Raw genomic sequence first — 20933 nt, 5'->3', positions numbered from 1 at the left:
GGTATGGTACAGTATGGAATGGTATGGTATGGTACGGTGTGGTATGGTATGGTATGGTATGGTATGGTACGGTACGGTATGGTATGGTACGGTATGGTATGGTATGGTATGGTACACTTTCCTTTAGTATTGTATGGTTTGGTATAGTATGGTATAGTATGATATGTTTGGTATCGTTTCCAGTGATATGGTATGATATAATCTACTTTTTTAACCGGTTTTCATTAGTTTAATGCAATTGTTCATGCATGGCAATAAATTACCATAAAGTAGTTCCTTAGGTGATACTGATTGATAATTTGCAATGATTCTACCAACCTGTTTGTACAAGTTTTTGACATTTGACATTTATTTATTTATTAGGAATGACAACTCTGTCTGGCAGTCTGACTTCATCAGGTAGTTTTTTCTTTTCCCATAGGACCTGTTGAGAATACCGCCAGATAACTATTAAAAGCTGATGGGCCATTTGGCAAGTCTGGAACAATATCCACAGGTAGATGGAATATAAGTCTTTATATGATGGGCCCTGTTGGATTCTAGCCATAAGTGGGGATCAGCTGTTTCTCCCATAACTGTAATATTACTATTTTTTTCTTCAAATGTTTAAAAGTAATTGTGGCAATGTCTTTGCAAATGATGCTTTTTCCTCATGAGATTCTTGACAGAAGTAAGGCTGAAGAGGTTCTGTGAGATTATTTTTTTAACAGCCTCAGTCAAAGCAGTGCTTTGGTCCAGAGTAAAATATCTCAATCATTAGTTGGTTGTTAAGCCTTTTTTTCTTAACTGTATGTGCTGATAGATTTGCCATTTATTATGTCAGCCACAAGCAAGCTAATAAGCAAGGGTGCAGCTACGTTAACAGCTCTGTGAAGCTGTAATAAGAAGAATGCTTATCACTTTGGGATTAACGCTCACTCAAAGTTTACATTAACAGATGTTAATGAATATGCTAATATGCTCACTGTAACAGTAGATCTATATGTTTTCTTCTAAATTTTGTATGCCATCAGTGCTCACAGTAACTATCTTTTTATGCTAACTTTAATATGCTAGCATGCTCGCAGTAACAGTGGGTCTTTATCTTTATGGGATCCGTAATTCTGCTCATAATTACAGTATTATCAAGCTGTTGCTTATGCTCTAAACAATGTTAAATTCAAATATTAGCAATTTTACCAACACTGTGAAACACACATTACAGCTAAAGCTAAGTACAAGACTATTGCTCATTATTGTCTGACTATTTATCAGCCAAATAATGGGATAAGGGAGGTGATAAATGTGCTGCATAAGAGAAAGGGGTTTACCAATGTTAGAAGGTTAGCATGTTGTTAGCACACCTCCAAACCCTATAAAATTAAACTTTACCAGCTTCAGCCCAGAGTTCATCTCGATAAAATCCCCCTATGTAATTAAGGCAGAATAAAGGGTTTATGGCATTCCTTTCTCACTAAAACTGCATAAATATTTCTAGTAACCTTGGACTTTTTGAAAATTCAGCCTTAGATTAACAAACTAAACCCCCAAAGTTTCTGCTGGACTTTGAGAGTAATAATAACATTGCTCCTTTGCCCAAGGCATTACTAAAGAGAAACATCATCTTTTCTGATGTAGAATAAGTTTTAATTGGTACATGGAAGCTCACTGGGGCCTGTTTCTTTTTTAGGGCTTACATAATAACCACAGCACAAAAACAGACAGAATGGATTTAATGTTCAAATACAGAATAGGATTGCTCTGTGGAAATCACTGTTGACATACTTGCCCCAAATGCTTGTTTTCTAGATTAAGCCTTTTTTTAAAAGAATGTTTTCCTACTTGAGCTGAATTACAGTCGCTGTGAGAACGCTTGTGTGTGAGTGAGTGAGTGAGTGAGTGAGTTAGCGAGCGTAGCTGTGTGTGGCACTTCAGGGCTAAGCTGTCTTTGAATCCCAGTTTGACACAATGCTGGCAGAAGCTATTCCAATTACGACTGTGATATGCATGTTTACGTTTGTGCTTGTTTTCTTCCTCCAACTCCACTCTCTGTGTTTGTGTGCTTGTCTTCGTCAAGATTGTGTGTCTCTGTGTGTAAGAGAGAGAGAGACTCTAATAAGTGTTGACTGAATTCGCTCATCCCCCAGAAGACCACTCTGTGTAAACTGACCTAATGTAATAAATCATGGAATTAGTCTTTTTAATTGGTATTGTTTGATGTGATGAGTACCATGTGTTTCAATTACCCTCCTCATTTTCCAATTAAGCACACTGTATTGTTCCCTGTTGGGACTGTCACAGCTTACAATGCACTGATAGATTTATAGAAGTCAGTCTGCCACTGTCAACAAATCTGAGAACACAACCCACAGCATTTTCCTCGCTTAAGTTAGCATAGCTGATCACAACTTTCACCTTGGCTGTAAAGAAAAATGATTACATTTTGGCTGGTAATCTTATTCTTATGAATTTTTATGAACATCTGTTCATTATTAAAATGAGAATACAATCTTTGAATTACCAGTGCAGAAGAAGAGCCCAAAATATGCAGAGGAATATGCTCTCTGTGGCTGAGTAGACCACTTTGGAGTAGATGTCACAGCTGTGCATGCATATTGGTGGCAGAAAGATAGTAAGTGCAAGCATAGGGCAATACAGAGAAGAGATCAGATACAAGTTCTAAAGGAGAAAATGTCTTGTTGTACCACTGGATCTCAGACTATGAATGCGAAAAAACATTGCTATAAAATACCGTCATAGATATATAGAAGCAGAAACAGTGCTTGAAGGGATTTAAATTGTTCAAACTTACATCACACGAAAATATATGTATACAGAGTTGATATTAATCTAACCATACACGTGTAGCTCATTATCAGTTTGTAGTTGTTTGTGTTGTTAATGAAAGCCCACATCTTGTATAGCGGTTGTTTTGTGTCCTTGCTTGCTGACTTGGTGTTATGTTTTAAAGAGTGACTGTTAACTGGTGACACTCTGTCAAATGTCTGTAGTTGTTACAATATTTCAATATTTGTAGAAGGCGTACAGGTGATCAAAAACTTTCTGAAGTGAACTGACCGCAAAATTTTCACCAGTTAGGCTCCAGCAACAAAATCTTCTCTTCTTAGGTACATGAAAGGGAGAATGGTTTGGAAACGCTGGCTTAGGTGAGGATTCATTTTCCAGCTAGACAATGACCGAAGCATACAGCGAAAGCTAGACAGAAATGGTTTAAAGACAACAAGGTGAATGTTCTGGAGTGACCGAGTCAAAGCCCAGAACTCAGTCCAATAGTGAATTTGTGGCTGAAGTTGGAAAGGACTTTTCATGCCTGGTTCCCTGTGCAACCTGGCAGAGCTTGAGCAGTTTTGCAAAGAGGAATGGAGCAAAATTGCTGTGTCTAGATGTGCAAGCCTGATTGAGACCTATCCACACAGAGACTGTGCTGTGACTAACGCCAAAGGTGCATCTTCTAAACACTGACTTGAAGGGGTTGAATATTTATGCAGTCACTTATTTTACTTTATATATTTTTGTTTGATTGACATTACTTTGTAGAAATCTGTTTTCACTTTGTCATTAAAAAGAGGTTTTGTAAAAAAGCCAAATTATATTTATGGTGATTGATTTTTAAAATCAGTACATGTTCTCCCCATGCATGTGTGGATTCACTCCAGTTTCTTCTTCCTGTTACTTTCTTCCACAGACCCCACAGACATGCTCATTAGTGACTGTAAATCACCCATAGGTGCGCATGTTGTTTATCTTTCTGTGTCAGCCTTGTGATTGACTGGCAACCAGTCTTGCCTCTCGCCCAGTGACAGCTGGGATCAGCTCTAGCACCCGGTGACCCCAAACAGGATCAACTGGATAGATAATGGATGGAATTCAGTTGTAAGTAAAAACCTGCATAAAACAGGATAATTGATCGACTTACCACTTAAAATTCATTGCAGAGGATAATGTTCTTAATCTACACAGCTTTCTATTCATTGATTTCCACTTGAAACTCACACCTTGTAGAAGTTTTGACTTAAAGCTCCAGTAATAAACCTTTAGTTTGTGAAGCTCCTGATAGATTAAAAACATCTCATCCTGCCTGAGTAAAATTCCCTAAATGTACATTTTTTCTGTAGAAATCATCAACAAAGGTTGTAACTCACTTTGTGGGACTCTCACCCTGTTGGAGTGGCTACAAGATTTAAAAATTAGCATATAAAATCTTGCAGTTTTCAGTGCTAGCGGTCTCCTTTTCTTTTTCTTTTTTTTTCTTTTTTCTTTTTTTTTTAGGTCAGTAAGCGCCTCAGTAACAATTTAATTCAGTGTCATAACCAGTGAAAAAAATCCTAACAGGAACTTTAATTTTTACTTCAAAATGCACACAGTGTAAGATAATTTACATAATTTTCCATCAAAACTTTAAGCATAAGATTATTCATAAGAGCACGTACATTACGGGATAATTGACTCAATTTTCTTTTAATGCTGACACATGATTGGGTACTTTATTCTATCTCCTCAGCGTGGGATGCTAAAAATTTTACAGAATCTGAAATTATTTCACACTTAATTCAGCACACCTGCTGTACAACCACATCCACACCTGGCTCTACGCTCTGTTGGCATCTAATCATTAACAAACTGCATCCCACCATCCTGTCACTCACATCCACCATGAGCTTAGATAACACACCTGAAATATTACTCATTATTTCTCTAATTTATAAAACAGGAAATCAGGAAACAAACAAGTGAACTTGGAAAAAAAAGGATTTTTGGGCAATTTTATAACTTTAGTCATGTTTCATTTATGTGGCTGTGTAGGAGATTGCGGGGGATGAGTCACAACCGTGTAACCAAGTAAAGTGTGTGTGTGTGTGTGTGTGTGTGTGTGTGTTTGCAGCATAATGTCACATAACTCAAGCTCTGTGTCATCTAGATCTCTGTGACCTGGAGAAAATCCTAATGAGAATACCAGGATGATAACACATTCAAAATATCTCATGACCATGCTTCTTAAAACACCCACCACAGGAATCAAAGAAGCTGCTGGATATCAACAAGTTCTCACAGACGTTACGTCATCTTTTTGAGGTTGGAAAGCCTGGCCATTTCAAGGATAACATTACAACACTGATCAATGTTTGGACCTGTGATGTAAAGACACCTAAAGAAAATAAACTAAAGATGAGTAATAGTAGAAACTATAGATGTACAGTTTGTTCAGACACTGTTATAGAAGGTTGTATAGGTATTTCCCATTTAAGGGATCCCTCACACTTGGCCCACTTACCCCGTACCATGCTGAAGCTCACTTGTTCCTCCCCAGTCCCCAACTGGCCTGCGTTTACATTGTTCTGAGCCCAAACGAGCCTCTGCAAAAATTTGTCATCATTTCCTTATATGACACACACTTAACAAGATGTGTGGTGTCACAGAGTCAGCACCATGGAGAAATACAAAGACAACATGACAGTCATTTTACCCACTTTGTGACTTATTTTGCATTTTTTTGGCCCATTGTACAAAACAGTTGTTGAGAGTAATGACCATATAAACTGTAAGTGCGCCCTAAGAGGCTGCTGCCAATGAAATGCACATTCGAAGGCTAAGACAGTGTGGCCAACAAATGCGATCTTTTCATCCTGTCCGATGGAGGATCCATCGCAAGATATCCCAAGATTTTCTACGCACCATTTCTTTCTTTCTTTCATACTTTCTTTGGTTTATTCTGTATTTATGTATAAAATTACACTATATATACAAAATGGCACCCATTTTACAATTCAGTGCATAATGTTAAACTTTTTAAACGTTTTCTGAAGTTTACATGAATATTTAAGAGGTAGTACCAGTTTTAAACTGAAGTATCTGATTGTACTGTGATGAAACAAATCAATGCTGGTATTACTTCTGACATTTAAACCAAAATTATACAAATCTGCATCAATTCTATGTGATGTAAAAATCTAACAACGGTAGCTGCCTACATCATAAACTTTATATAAAGGGTAGAATGTTTTGAGTGAATAGTGCATTCCATGTAATCAAAGAACTTGTAAATTCTGGGTATACCTCATCAAAAATGCCCTGAACTCAGAATTTCTGACTTCAAGTTACGAGCTCTTAGCAAATCAAGCACATTCAACTCAGGTGTGACGTCATACCCAGCTCCTATATCCGACTACCGAGTAAACAGAACGCAGCATTTCTTGCCCTCCTCTCAGTACCCGACTGACCACTTTTAATGTATATTTCAAATTTCAGAAGTAGCTCTGAGCTAGGGGTTTGCCTGCACTTTAAGAACAATGGTCTTTTTTTCATAAATCTATGTTTGTAGATTAATTGTTTGGTGACAATGTCAGGGTGTAGGTTCCTTGCAGTTGTGTGATTCTGATGGTGGAGGAATAAGGAATGAACTGGAATGGCAGAAAGTTAGCACATCTATGCGCTGTAAATATTATCAGAAAAATTCCACATGCATTGTGTATGATGCCTACACTTTACAAAACAGTGTTTTTTTTCCACAGACCTCCAGACCTTATAGTGTCTTGTGTAGCCAGATGAAAGGAGAGTCTTGAGTAGTCTTGTACTGAGCTAAGAGGCTAGCTGAGCACCTTAAACATTTTTAAAAATCCTCATTTTGTCAGAAACATGTACTTTCAGCTGAATAAACCTTGTGGGGTAAGCAACCAAGTAATGATGTGCTGTTCACAAACGAGACTGTTTTACAAAACGGCTGTTTAATGTGAGCCACAGTAGCTAGTTGTTGTTCTGAGTGCCAGTTTACTCTCCTCCAACCTTTGTAGTTATTTGATCCACGTTTAAAAAGCCAAACTTGTACCAAATGAAGAGCTCTACTGAGCTGAGCCATTGCATCCATATCTCTTAAGAGAGACAGTCACAATGAGCAAGACTGAACAGACATCCGCTGAGGAAACACAGGCAAGATCAGAGTCGACTGTGCTAAACCAAAACAAAACTGCACTGGATCAAATCAGACCACTTTGTGAAAGTGGACCGTTCATGAGAGTTGTGTGGCACCACTTGTCCAGACTTTCGATAAAGGCTTTTTTCAATTTTCTTCCTGCTGCTGTGAGTTTTTTGTTTGTTTGTTTGTTTTTTAACTTTCTATTTTCCCCTGAATATTTCACAACTTTCAGGACACTAAAGTAGCTTAAGAGTAAGTAACATGGCCTTTTTGGTCACATTTCTCTAAGCAGAAACCACTTCTTCCCTCCCTTAAAGGGGAGTTCTCTGCTGTTGTGTGGCATCATCTGCAAAGAACCTATAGTAAATCAGCCAGTCATGGTGAAGCTGCTGAGGTTGCAAGAAAACAGGGGCTAAACTGAAAGATAACAGTAAGGGTGGGGCAGACTTTCTCATTTCAGTTCAACCTGAGCAGTTAACAGAGTTAAAATGGCTGGTTCCTTTGTGGGAAATAATAAAATCTCTCAGTTTAACATCTGACGTGTTGTCTTTTGGGGTTCAGTGTTTGTCAGATCATCACATTTTTATTTGTATTTTACAGTGTTCCATTTTTTTCTAGAACATGTATCATGCATTTTACTCTGAGACAGCCATAATTAGCTTTAGACAAATGGTGTAACATGAGCATGAGCTGATATTGGTTTCCATATTTCCTTTTATTTCACTGCTTTCTGATAAACTCAGCACATTCAGACAGCCTGACACTAAACACAATCTATGATCAATGACGCACTGGAGGCTAAATTGATATACACCCAAATAAAAAGCACCTCCAATTGGAAGAGATTGGCCTAACTCAAGTGCTTTTTTCCACAGCATTGACAAGCAGTTTGAGATGAGCGATGACAGGAAGCGCCATATCAGAGACAGGGACCAGATTTAACAATAGGAGCGGCTTTAGCGAGACAGCTGAATTTGAATCAGTATTGAAGCTGCGTTAGAGGCTGTTTTATAAGATTCAGTGCACGTCATCATATTTACTTAATGTCAAGATGTTCGCCGGGTTTAATTATGAGCTATGAAAAGGGCATCAATAAGCAATGTTGCCCTTTACAGGCATACTTTGGTCATGATGTGTTTGTGTGCTTGATGATTGCTTGTCAGCTCTAGAGGCAGTTTTTACCTCTTATTTGTATAACTCAGTTTATTTTACCTCTGTATCATTATTTCATGGTTTCTTCTTTGTTTTTTAAACTGATTACAAATTTTGATTTTGTAGAATTTTCTTGGTTGTGGTATTAAAAATTACATAATTAGTCTGGTCAACCACAGACTTAAAATCCCGCCCCTTCATCTAGCTGCAATGCACATTTATGAACACTTGGAAAAAAATCCACATGATATGAGCTAACCATCATAACTAAATCCAAATTTGAGAAAAAGGCATCTGATGAGTATTTTAACTTTTTGTTTTAACCACTGTCCCATCTGTAAACATGGAAGAGGCAGGAAATATTAACTACACTGCAGCCATTCAGCAGGGGGAGCTCTAAAGCATCTGGGGTCTGCCTCTGGCAGCTTTTGGTTGCTTTCGTCCCCACAAAAAAAAAAAAAAAAAAAAAAAAAAAACTTCTATAGATAGTTCATTGTGATTAATCTAATTTTTTATTCCATGTTGTTCAAAATTCTGATTTGTAAACAGGAAAAAGAGAATAGTAGAACTTCTGCACCCCCCAGTGAAACCAAATTTTATGTCCATATTGACAATGCAAAGGAATTCTTACCTAAGTATTGATTTAAAAATCTAATTAAGGCAAAGAAGTGTATTTTATAATCTTGACTTATAGTTTTTCTTTATAACTGCGTGCTGCACTGCTACACCAGTGCAGTCAAACAACATGACTTGAATGTAGTAGACAGCTTCCAGAAGCTTATCTGAAATGCATTAATATACAGTAAGAAATAGTGCATGTAAAAAGTGGCTTGATGATATCCACTCAGTAAAACCATGAGTACTTTTTGCGAGTTCCACTTTAGTTGCTTTCTCTGAGTATGTTTTTCAGTCCTTACAAAGACAGTGGATTGGCCAGACTCCATTTCTGTCATCAGTCGAATCCATCTTACAAAGCTCCAGTTTGAAACAATTTTGCAGATCTGAAAATGGACCTGACCAGTTAGCGTCATTTAAGGAGAACGAGGCGGTAGCTGCAGGTGGGGTTTAGTTATACTGTAAGCCAGCTGCAATGGCTGCCAGCTGTGTAGCAATTAGCTCAGATATAGCTATAGTATAGCGGCAGTGTTATCAGAACTGGGCCGCATTTTTAATTAACAGAATACTCATCCAATCACCCTCCAAGGCATATCAGGTTACAAATACCCAGTTAAAGCCAACAGTTGAGCTGAGAGATTTGCTCATAAAACTGTTCTTTAATTTACTTTTACTTTGTATATTACAGTGTCTTAAGCTAAGAGTACTTTTCTCCTGTTGGGATAAAAACTTGCTTTTCTGGAAAGAAAACATGAAACTTCTTGTGTAGTAATAATAACATTAGCCTAACCTTATAAAAATTATTGTCCTAAGAGTAGGAAATTAAATAAAATAGTTAAAGAGAACAGAAAAAAAGCTGAATATTTGCTATCAAATGATGCAGATTTCTTTAGACTTTTCACTAAGAAATGACACATTTCAACTTACAGTGGTGTCTTTATTTTCAGTCACTGTAAGAGAATAGAATAGAAAAGAATAGAATAGAATAGAATAGAATAATTCTTTATTGCCCACTGAGGTGGAAAATTGTCTTTGGCTCACCAGCAAAGGAGACAGACAGCACTAAAGTACAAACATTGTCATACATAAACTCATATAATAGACACAATAAAAAAACAGACGTAGGATATAGTAAAAATAGGAATACAAAGAGAGGTAAGATGAGATCTAGTAAAATAAGTGAAACATAGAGGTAAAGCAGAATCTACATTGTGTCTGAAAGGACAAAATAGCATGCAAGTAAAAAAAATGGTATTTTTCAATGCATATTTAATGCATTGATTGTGGACAATAACTGCATGACATGTGTACCTTTATTGCCCTGGATATTACATGCTATTGGCTTATTATAAACTTCCTTGAGTCATTGCATCCTTCAATTATAATGAAAATATCCTAAATCCATCACTGCCAATGGCACTAGTTGACTCTGAATGCACCCTGTGAACTGTGTTTAAACTGAGTCTTAAAGATATATTTTACCTCCAGTGAATTTTTGTCTTTTTGCAAAAGAATTCTTAAATGTATAACCTCAGTAATAAAACCTTGCTCCTGGCATTCCTGAATTAAATGACCAATCCATTCCTGCTTTTCTCTCTACTCAGCAAATGTCTCATTTAAAAGCTTTCCCTAATATATGCATTTATGCCAAAGGGAGTGCTGTGAAGTCAGGGTGCGAACTCTTTTATCTCACTTTCACCATCTGTTCCAGAGGATATAATCCAGAGTCACGGTGTTTCACCTGCAGATGAACAGTGTACCATGTGCCGCATGGCCACCGCAAACTAAAAGGAGATGGTGGCACATGATGTTTCATCTGTCTGACCCACTGACATCTGTTTGCTTCCCCACATGTTGTTTTCTAGGCCATCCACTCGGTCGCCTGGCATCACGAGGGCAAGCAGTTCATATGCAGTCACTCAGATGGGACTCTGACCATATGGAACGTCAGAGGGCAGGGCAAACCTGTACAGACAATCACCCCCCATGGTAAGAAGACAAAGACACATACTCATAACAGGCCACCTACAAGTCTGAATGATACTCTACACTCCGTAGGGTTCACATACAAGGGGATATCTTAGTTTTCTAACACTTGGAGGAGGGTACACTGTACATGACACATGCATGCATTTACAGAAAAGTAAACCAACATTTTCCCAATGCTTGGAGCGCCACCAGAGCACATGCACATTCTGGTGAGTGAACACAGACATGCACTTTTCAATCCTTTTCTCCTTCATTATGAAGAATTTATGAATTAAACTAGAACATTGGTTTACTGTTGAGTAAATTCCCCTTATGAGCAGCTGTTTTTATTGAACAGAGTCCTCATTTCAAAACAAGAACCAACAGTAATGGTGTAAAGTTGGTTTACAGAATGTGGCTAAAGTTAGCAGTTTTAGCACAGCTAGTCTTTGATCCTGTTTGCAGGTTAGCATCCACATTTGTGAGCTAAATATCAGCACTCTATGTTTCAGCTATATTTGTATAACCTGTTTACAGCAGATTAAAGAGCACTGTGGCAGCAAGGCAGTAGCTGTTAATAACAGCTACAGGAGCTATACTAGTGGTCGGTGACTGCGTTACAATTTAGACCAGTGATACTCAATGTGGGGCCCTTTTATGTGATAAATTTAAATGTTATTCTCCCAGAAAACCTAAAAAACAAAAAACTTTGACCTCAGTAATTATCCATTGCAAGTCACAATCAGTTTGTTCCCCACACTTATACAGTAGCCTTCAACTGTCAAACTTAATTGTCAACCTTTGTTATTGTCTGTATATTTCTATTGCCTTATATGCAAATAATTTTTTTCCCCTTTTTTCTTTTTTGCTACTTTTAATCTATTTTTACAGTTTAGCCAATTTTTGCCACTTCTTTTTGCAACTTTTCACTCATTTTTGCCACTTTTATACCATTTGCGCCCTCTTTCCAATTTTGCCACTTTTATCCTGTTTTTTGCTGTTTGAATTTTTACCTGTTTTTTTGCCATTAAATACCTTTTTCCCCCATTTTTGCCACCTGTAACTATTTTTTGGATAATTTCTCACCCGTTTTTGCCACTTTGCACCCAATTTTGTCCATTATATAACTACTTTGCCTATTTCACCAATTTTTGCCACTTTTTGACTATTTTTGCCACTTTTACATAACTTAATGCTACTTTAACCAATTTTTTGCCTCTTTGCACCACTTAGATTGTGGCTCTTGCAAAGATATTTTCAACAATTTGGCTCTTTGGTTGAGCAGGGTTGAGTAACACTGGTTTAGACAAAACATTTGACCGAGATTGTTGGCCTGAACTAGAGATGAAACTGTTACAGATAACAGGGATAAAATGTCCCCTTGGTGAACATACTGTTCATATTTTATTGTGAAAACTGTTAGCAATAACCACACTTTAATATTATGGTAAATGATGTCACAGCATGCGTAAGTTTTATTCACTGAGGTGAATGGGGAAAAAAATGTTGATCTGTCAACGACAAATGTAAAACAAGTGAGGGATGGGCAGAAATCAGTTACTCTCCTCTTCTCTGTCGCCTTTTCCACTCACTGTGACTGTTTATTGGACTGCAGAGACACAGACAAGTAGGCATAAAGAGCACTTTAAGCCCTAGGCTAATCAATTCATAAACACAAAAATAGGGTTGTCAAGATGAATCCAGTTAATCATGATTAATCAAGGTCCACAATTACTGCACTAATCATGATTAAAATTGTGATTAATCTCATGCTTTATTGTCCCTTTCAACACTTGTGGTTAAGCTACTGTGAGTCTCCCTGCAGCCACAGTGATGTAAAATAAACTCTTTAATGTCTCCTTTCACTTTAGAAACTTACAGACAGCTCAGTGGAAAAGTCAAAAGTCATCTGTAATTTGTGTTTTCAAACATTTACCTTTTTACTCTCCCTTTATTTTTTTAAGATCCATAACAAGTTCCTTTTTCTGTGCTTATTACCCGTGCTGATGAAATCGGCAGGGGGTTATGTAAAGGGTTCCGTATCTTTGTTTCATTGTTTGTATGTGTACAAGATAACTCGAGAATGGAAAGTCAGATCTTCACCAAACTTTCAGGGAACATTGGGATACCGACAGGGAAGAATCGATTAGATTTTGGTGATGATCCGCGCACCCGTTCGGTTTTTCTCGGACTTCCAATTTTGAACACCATAGTAATCAATGGGAGCGTGAGTTCCTTGGTGGCGCTGCTTAGGCGTGGGTCTGCCGCCTCAGACGGCCATTCTAGTTTTATGTTAAATTCTCTGATTTACCTCACAAGTAGGTGTATCCAAACAGGAAGTCAGTTACCCCTATATGAATGTAAAAAAAATATACGGGTGTGATTAATTTCAGTTTACCACAGAAATTCTGTGATTCTTTGCAATTTAAAATTTTAATCTTTCGGCAGCCCTCCTCAGAACAGATCTGCATTACAAATGAAATCAAACCAAAATTCAGAAGCCTACCTTAGACTAGCTTGACAAAAACACCAAAGAAACTCAGACTATAGGAGTAGCATGCACTCACTGGCTTTAGCTGCTCCTTTTCTGCTCAGAGTCTCCAAAAAAGCCCTCCCAAGGTTTGGAGCAGCTTACATTTATTAGAAATAATAATCCAGTGTCGAAATCGGCACCGAAATCAACAAACTAGATGTTAATCAGCTCACTTAATGAGTTGACCGACGGTTATTTATGGTGCATTCGAAGACAGTAAGAAACCACATTACGAAAATGTAGCAGAATCAAACATCATGGTTCACATGTAACATCAGCAATAAAAAAAAATGTCTGTTTTTGATGAGAGCATTATATAAGTACAGTTGTGAGAGAAATTTATTTGCTTTTTCAGCAAGTTTAAACTGAAACAGATTGTAGTTTCTTTTCACCCTTTATATAATGTAATATAAATGCTCGCTTGCTAGGAGTTTTTTCAAATGTTTAGCTAACTTCAACTCCATGAGGAAATTGTACTTGAAGCGGAAATTGTACTGGGAATAAGGTCCAGGTAAAACCAGGGAGAAAAAGTCCACTTTTTGTGCTCACACACATGAAAACTGAGGTTTTTTTAGTGTGATTACAGAAATACTTTTATTACTTTATAGAAATACTACACTAGTATGAACATACAGTACTGTGCATGGCTTTTACCATGTTTGGGCAAGAAGATGAGGCTGAAGTCAAGTGTGTAATGACCGTCTGGATGGTCATAGGGTTGCCACAAGCCCCTGCTTGGCCTGTGGATATCCTTAGGACCTGAAAACCGCTGGTGGCCTCCAGGTGTATCACCAGGTGTGAAAAAAGCCAGACAAAAATAATGCTGTCAAGCTTGACCTTGGCTGCAGAGTGGCATACATGTGTATACGTGGTACACTTGCTTCACCCTGGCCATCCTCTCTAGGCCTGGGATGTGGCCGATCAGGCCCCGGGATGAATCCAAAACACATACCTAAAACGTATGCACATGACTGCACATGTCAGGAGGACATATAGTATTTGATGCATCAAATTCTCTCTGTCATATCACCTATGAACCCACTCCTCAAGACCCCCACAAAGCACATCCCCCTCCTCGCCCCCTCATTTTAGGATTATTGTCAGTTTAATGAAGTTCTGCCCCTGTTTATTTGACTTTGTGTCTGCACGTGCATACATCAGTGCTGCTGCTCTGTTTATTTTCTGGCGAGGAGAGAGTCTGCTCTTTTGAAGATGCATTTTAATCCACACCAAACACTCCTCCAAACACCTACCTCCTCCACCCCACACAGCAGCACTTTGACACTTCACCAGATGAAACAGACAGCGTGCAAGTGCACAACAAATGGATGAAGAGGGAGAAGGAGAGTCAGTGAGGGGAACAAAGCAAAGGAATGAAATAAAAGGAAAAAATAAACTTCTAACCAGTGTTCGGGCTGGGTTTGTGTATAGGGGATTTCACCGCGCAGGCTTTTTAATTAGTTGTTTCTCCCACTGCTGCATAGGTAATTAGTTTGGTATTTAATGAGCAATTATGCAAATTCCTTTGACAAGTTAGAGTAAGGCTTATAAGCCCTTTTCTAATTGTCTTTTTTAGATATGTTATTTAGATGTCGTTAATAAGAGTAGTTCTTTATTACACAGACCTGGGTTGTGTAACCTGCCTTGAAGCTCACTTTGACTCTGCAGTAGCATCACAACTTAATGAGCATAAAAACATACCAAATACGCCCTGAAATCCACCGAACATCTGATACTCGCCTCACACAGACCCACCTTCAGGTTTGAAGAGATGGTTTCTGAGAATCTCACCTTCTTTGTATGTCCCTGCCCCTGCATTCGTCTGTCTCCTCTCAGATGAATACGCCTTTGTTATTGTCTGGCGACTGTTCATAGCTGCATTTTAAGTGCACCTTCTGGGGAGAAAGAATTAGATGACAGGAGAAACAAGACAAAAGCAGGGGAAGGGGAAAGAAAAGGGAGAGAGGAGGGGGGAACTGGCAAACTAAAGTAACTTCTGTTTTTGTTCTATTTTTAGGAAAACAGCCCAAGGATGGGAAGAAGCCAGAGCCTTGTAAACCCATTCTGAAAGTGGAATACAAAACCACCAGAAATGGGTAACGTCTCTCTCTGTCGCACTTATACATGCACACATGCATAAATAAGATGAATTATACACAGTTATGGCAAATGACACATCAAGGTCTTTTAAAGCTGCAATGTAAATGTCGGATGTGCTTCAGACTCAGAGTTTATTAGTAGAACATTTTTTAAATCCCATGATGTTAAAAATAATTTGGTGCTCTTTATACCAAGACATGATGCCAGTTGCTATACACTTGTCACAATAACTGAATTGTTTCTCTATATACAGTGCTTAACAAATTTATTAGACCACCCTAACCCTAACCAAAGTAAGGTTTATGCCCCAGCTGCCCTAAATTAACAGCACTGGTAATTACCAAAATCATTTTTATGTTTCTGCAATGGTTAATACACCAATATGTAGAAGCTCTTTAACTGAAATGATATTTTTAATGCTAAAATATAATTATCATTGTTATCCATGAATTTTCAAATTTACTGATTTACAAAAAAAACTGAAAAAATAGTAAAGCACATTCAAATTTCTTGATTAATATGTCAAATGATAGTTATTTACTTGCATTCCTGAAGAGAAAAATTAGTTTTAGTGGTTGAATGTCATGCTTGATTAATTTCTGACCTCTCAGAGAAGCCCAGTGAGCCGGCTCAAATTTGGGTATAAAAAGGTGAATTCAGTTTGAAATCCCTCATTCCTGTTCAAAATGGTAAAACGTCGAGGGCTCACTGAAAATGAAAGAGTCTGCATTAAAGCACTTCATGATGCTGGATGGTCTTTGAGACAAATATGACAGGTGGTCTAATAAATTTGTTAAGCACTGTATATCATAAGAATAATGATGTATGTATTTATATAACAAAATTAAAATCAAACAAACAAGAAAATAAATGTTCATAAGGATTAATCAATCTCAATTAATTGGTTTTAACTGTAAGACAACAGGAATTTCTTGAAAAGAAAAGCACTGGATTTGTTATATGTTAATCAATATCAAAACTCATCATATTCCCTAAGTCTTAGCCATTTTTTTATATTATTAGCTTGCTAATAGCAAAGGTAAGCATGCTATTCCATCAAACTAAAATAGTTAGAACTGGTGAAATTGATGGACCTCCATTGGAATCAAAAAACAACCCCTGCACTAGTTTAAAGAAGTAGTGAACACTTTAACATTTTTTTCAGCTGTGCACTGAGGTATCTGACTGAACTATGATTAAAAAAAAACACATAAATGCTGGTGTTATTTCTGACATTTTCACCAAACTGATAAAAATCTATATTTTATGGCTTTTAATTAGCTTTAACAGAAATCTGCTTTGAAAAATCTTTTCTGAAAAGGCTTAGGGGACGTAGAAACCACAAAGTCTATATAAAAGGTAGAACGTTATCGCCTCTAACCAACTTTCCCATTCAGAGACCACACCCATCCTTTCCTGCCTGTACCTGCACTGGCTTTTGTGACGCCGGTGCTGGAGCAAACAGTCCAAACAGGTAGAGCTCAAGACCACCACGGTCCACCACCACACTATAACCTGCCTCAGGGGACTCTCCACCTCATCGCTCTGAGGCAGCAGTGCTCTGGGACTCCGTGTTCCTTTCTGGCAAGGGGATGTCACTGTCACTCCCGCCTTATCTAGAAAACCCCGTCCTTTGATAAAAAAAAAAATTGTCCTTTTCCCCTCCCTCCTCTCAGTACCAAACTGCCCACTTTCTGTGGATTCTTTGAATTCCTGAAGTGGGCAGAGTTAGCTCTGAGCTGGGGGTTCACTTACACTTTAAGTCATACCTCTCTGGTCGCACTTACTTAAAACAACTAAATTTATTCAAATCCCACCCTTATCTTGTCTCTAATGGTGTTCCCCTTGGTTCTGTCCTGGGCTCCCTTCTATTCATGATCTATTTAGATCCACTTGGTCATATTTTCTCTCAAATTCAACATCAACTTTCACTGTCACTCAGATGACATCCAGCTTTACCAATCCACCAAAATCCTGGTTTTCACACAACTTTTCTTAAACTTCAAAGTAATAAAAATGAAGTTCTCCTCATTTGCACTAAATCCACGTTCGCAAAATTTAACTCTTTCTTTCCCCTGGGTATCATCCTCCACTGCACACTGTCCTTCCAATCAAACAGCAGTAATGTTGCAGATTTAGGTTACAGCAAAACCTGACTTTATAATATGCTGTCCTCTGTCATTCACATTAAGAAGAAAGTATTTTCTGTAGTGATTAACTTAGTAACATTCATGATCTCAACTTCTTCTCTCTTGTGTGTTGGGTGTGCAGGGAGCCCTTCATCATCCTGTCTGGTGGGCTGTCCTATGACACGGTGGGCCGGCGGCCATGTTTGACAGTAATGCATGGGAAGAGTACTGCAGTGCTTGAGATGGACTATCCCATAGTAGACTTCCTCACACTGTGTGAGACCCCCTACCCTAATGGTAAGTTTGCATCTATTTGTGTTTGTGTTGTCCTCTTTTGTGATGATTTAGATCTGCACATGCACCTATCTGTTTGTTTTTTAATTATGCCCACTCCTGTGTTTGTGTGTTTCTGTAATAAATATGAAATTTCCCAGGGGAAAAGGCCCCCATTCCAGTTTCATTATCACACACAGTATATTACATTTTGATTTCATCTCTTTTTATACAATCACCATCCATCTAAATTAAATTATCTTATTTCCTATAAACAGCTAAAACAGCAGAGAGGAGATTGAATGTACAAGACCCTGTGCATATATAATATACTATGTAAATCCTGCTGGTGTGTTATCTCACACGTATAGAGCTACAGGAAGGATTAGTAAGTTATGTAACAATGACGACTACATTTCGTCACAGTCAGTCTGCTGCCGCTGAATTCATCCAATTGTTGACATTATTGGCTTTTTGATTACACAACGTATGCCTGGCTCATAATGCAAACTTTATGCCTACCCACAAATGTGTTTGTGTGTAGATGAGGCTGGGAATAATACATATGATGTGTGTCACCGTTGGGGAAAAAGGTGACAGATGAGTTTTTAGAGTTGGATATGTTTTGTTTATGAGCAGCAAGTTACACATCATACAGGATAAAATCAATCTGTTAACATCAAATGTCACACCTTAAACTTCTATTTAAAAGGCTAGCTTATGCTTTTTACATCTTTACTTTTAGTTTTCATCCATTTTGCAACTAAAACTAAAGTTTTTAGCACAGAAAATTCTTTTTCTATCACTGATTTCTTTGTTGGTGGTAAGTTTGTCCCTAGATCATTGTTCAATAGAACAGCCACAATTACACTGGTGCTTAGGAGCTCATCTAGATTCTGTCCAGTTATCTAAAGTTGCACAATAGTTTCTTTGCAAAAGTGACTCCCTTTTTTAGACTAGCACTTTTGGACGTAAATCAAGAAGGACAGGGAGAGGTGTTTTGCCAATAGCTGTCAAAGTGTTTCAGCCTTGGTGTGTCAGATTGGCTGCTGTTCTATGCGACAATTGTTCTCCAAACACCAGTTTGCATCCACAGACTCATGATACGGTACATATCTGAATAGTCAACGTGGGATGTATCACAATGTTTCCAACTCAAAAATCAAAACCATTTTTCTAGCAGTTTCACAAAAGACAGAAAAAGAAAACAGATGGAGAAAATGAAATGAAATACATAATCAAAAATAATGATTAAACATAAATAAAAAAACAAAACAAATAAAACAACAAAGTGGCAACAGAGTAAGACTTTTATGTGTGATGTAGATGTGAATTACTACCTTTGTTACATTTTTTCATATAGCAAAGCTCTGGACACATCCCAACAATACTGTTATGGTGGCATTGATTGGCCTGAAAAAGACAACCTGGGAATGGAGTAAATACATTTGTTCAATTTGGATTGACAAAGTGTAGAATTTTTGCTCTAGAACGTCTACATGAATCAAAGTGACTACTTCTATGTTGCTTACAAAAAGTATTCATCCCCATGGATCTTTTACCCTTTTACTAAATTTACAAATCAGTCATAGTCAGTCATGGGAAATAAATCTTCTCCAAACTGAGTTCTCTTGTAGACTGAACAAGATTGTCCTCCAGGATTTTCTGATACTTTGCCACATTCATTTTACCCTCTACCTTTACTAGCCTTCCAAGGTTAGCTGTTAAGAAGCATCCCCAAGGCATGATGCTGCCACCACTTTCCTTCATGATGGGGATGGTGTGTTTATGTTGATGTGCAGTGTCTCCAAATACAGCATCTTGATAGCAAAAAAAAGCACTGTTTTGGTCTCACTAGACCAAAGAACTTTCTTCCACTTGATCATCTCCCATTGCCTTCTGGTGAACTCTAGTCCAGATTTAATCTGAGTTTTCTTCACAGGTCAAAGCTTTCCTTTTTTTGCTCTTCCATAAAGCTTTGACTGGTGAAGAACCCAGGCAACAGTTGTTGTATTCAGAGTTTCTTTCATCTCAGATGAAAGCTTGTAACTCCTTCAGAGTTGTCAAAGGTGTCTAGGGGGCCTGTCTCTCACTAGTCTTCTTCTTGCACAGTCACTCAGTTTGTGAGGAAGGCCTGATCTAGGCAGATTTACACATGTGCCATATTCCTTCTATTTCTTTATGATGGATTTAACTGAATTCTGAGGGATGTTCAGTGTCTTGGATTTTTTTCTATTCATCCCCTGACTTGTACTGTTTAATAAAATATTCTCTTAGTTTCTTGGAGTGTTCTTTTGTCTTTATGGTGTAATGGTAACCAGGAATACTGATTAACCAGTGTCAGGAATTTCCAGACACAACAGTCTTTATACTATTGTCACATGAGACACATTCACTGCACTCAGGTGATCCCCATTTCACTAATTGTGAGGCTTCTGGCACCAGTTGGCTGGATCTCTGTTGAATTAGGTCAGTCACTTTGTTTTACCTTACATATTTTCATTTAATTGAAATTACTTTGCATTTTGTTTTCACTTGACATTACATAGATAATTTTATATATAAAAAGACAAAAGAATTATATTGTCCATGATTGTTTTATAAAATCAATACAAGGGTTAAACATCTAAGGGGTGAATACTTTTTATAGGCACTGTATGTTACTCCAAAACCTGTACATGCAGCTCAATAGTCATGGGACCTTCACAGATATGCAACTTAGCCATGCCATGGACACTAATACTCCCCAACCCATCACAGATGCCAGCTTTTGAACTCAGAGTCGTAACAATTTGGTCTACTCCTAACTACGTGTGAGATATATCCTGAGAAAGAAAGAAATTTCTCCATCAAGAATAAATTTGGTGGAATGCGTGTCAAGGGATCTGAGATATATAAGAGAAGGTCATCCGCATAGAGGAAATATTTTAATTCTAAGCTAGAATGAAAAATACAACAAAATTGAAGAAGAGATCTTAAAGCAAGTGAGAGGGGTTCTTTCGCTCGAGCAAAAAGTCAGAGGGAAAGGGGACAATTCAGCCTGGTGCTACGAGACAACATGAAATAACTAGACTGAATATTATTAGTGATGACACTGGCCTGTGGGGAGGTGTACAGAAATCGAATCCAAGAAATAAACTTGCCTCCTAAGCCCTACTCACATTTTGAATAAAACGTCAAAGGTTTTGGAATGGAGTTTTGTAGCAAAATGAATTAAAAAAAGGATTACAAACAAAATAGTAAGTACTAAAAT

The 20933-nt window shown here is 37.8% G+C and overlaps 1 protein-coding gene across 4 annotated transcripts in view; it reads left to right on the top strand.

The window, feature by feature from the left end:
• Nucleotides 1-20933, top strand: part of stxbp5a (syntaxin binding protein 5a (tomosyn)) — a 171195-nt gene that overhangs the window by 114083 nt on the left and 36179 nt on the right. For all 4 annotated transcript variants that reach the window (XM_041805184.1, XM_041805185.1, XM_041805186.1 and 1 more), the window contains 3 exons: nt 10543-10666; nt 15196-15274; nt 17550-17704. In XM_041805184.1, coding sequence (XP_041661118.1) covers nt 10543-10666; nt 15196-15274; nt 17550-17704 — 358 coding nt within the window. The remainder of the gene's footprint in view (nt 1-10542; nt 10667-15195; nt 15275-17549; nt 17705-20933) is intronic.

The sequence above is a fragment of the Cheilinus undulatus genome, linkage group 14 (genome assembly GCF_018320785.1).
Source record: "Cheilinus undulatus linkage group 14, ASM1832078v1, whole genome shotgun sequence".
Lineage (NCBI taxonomy): Eukaryota > Metazoa > Chordata > Actinopteri > Labriformes > Labridae > Cheilinus > Cheilinus undulatus.
This window is presented reverse-complemented; position numbering and strand designations above follow the sequence as displayed.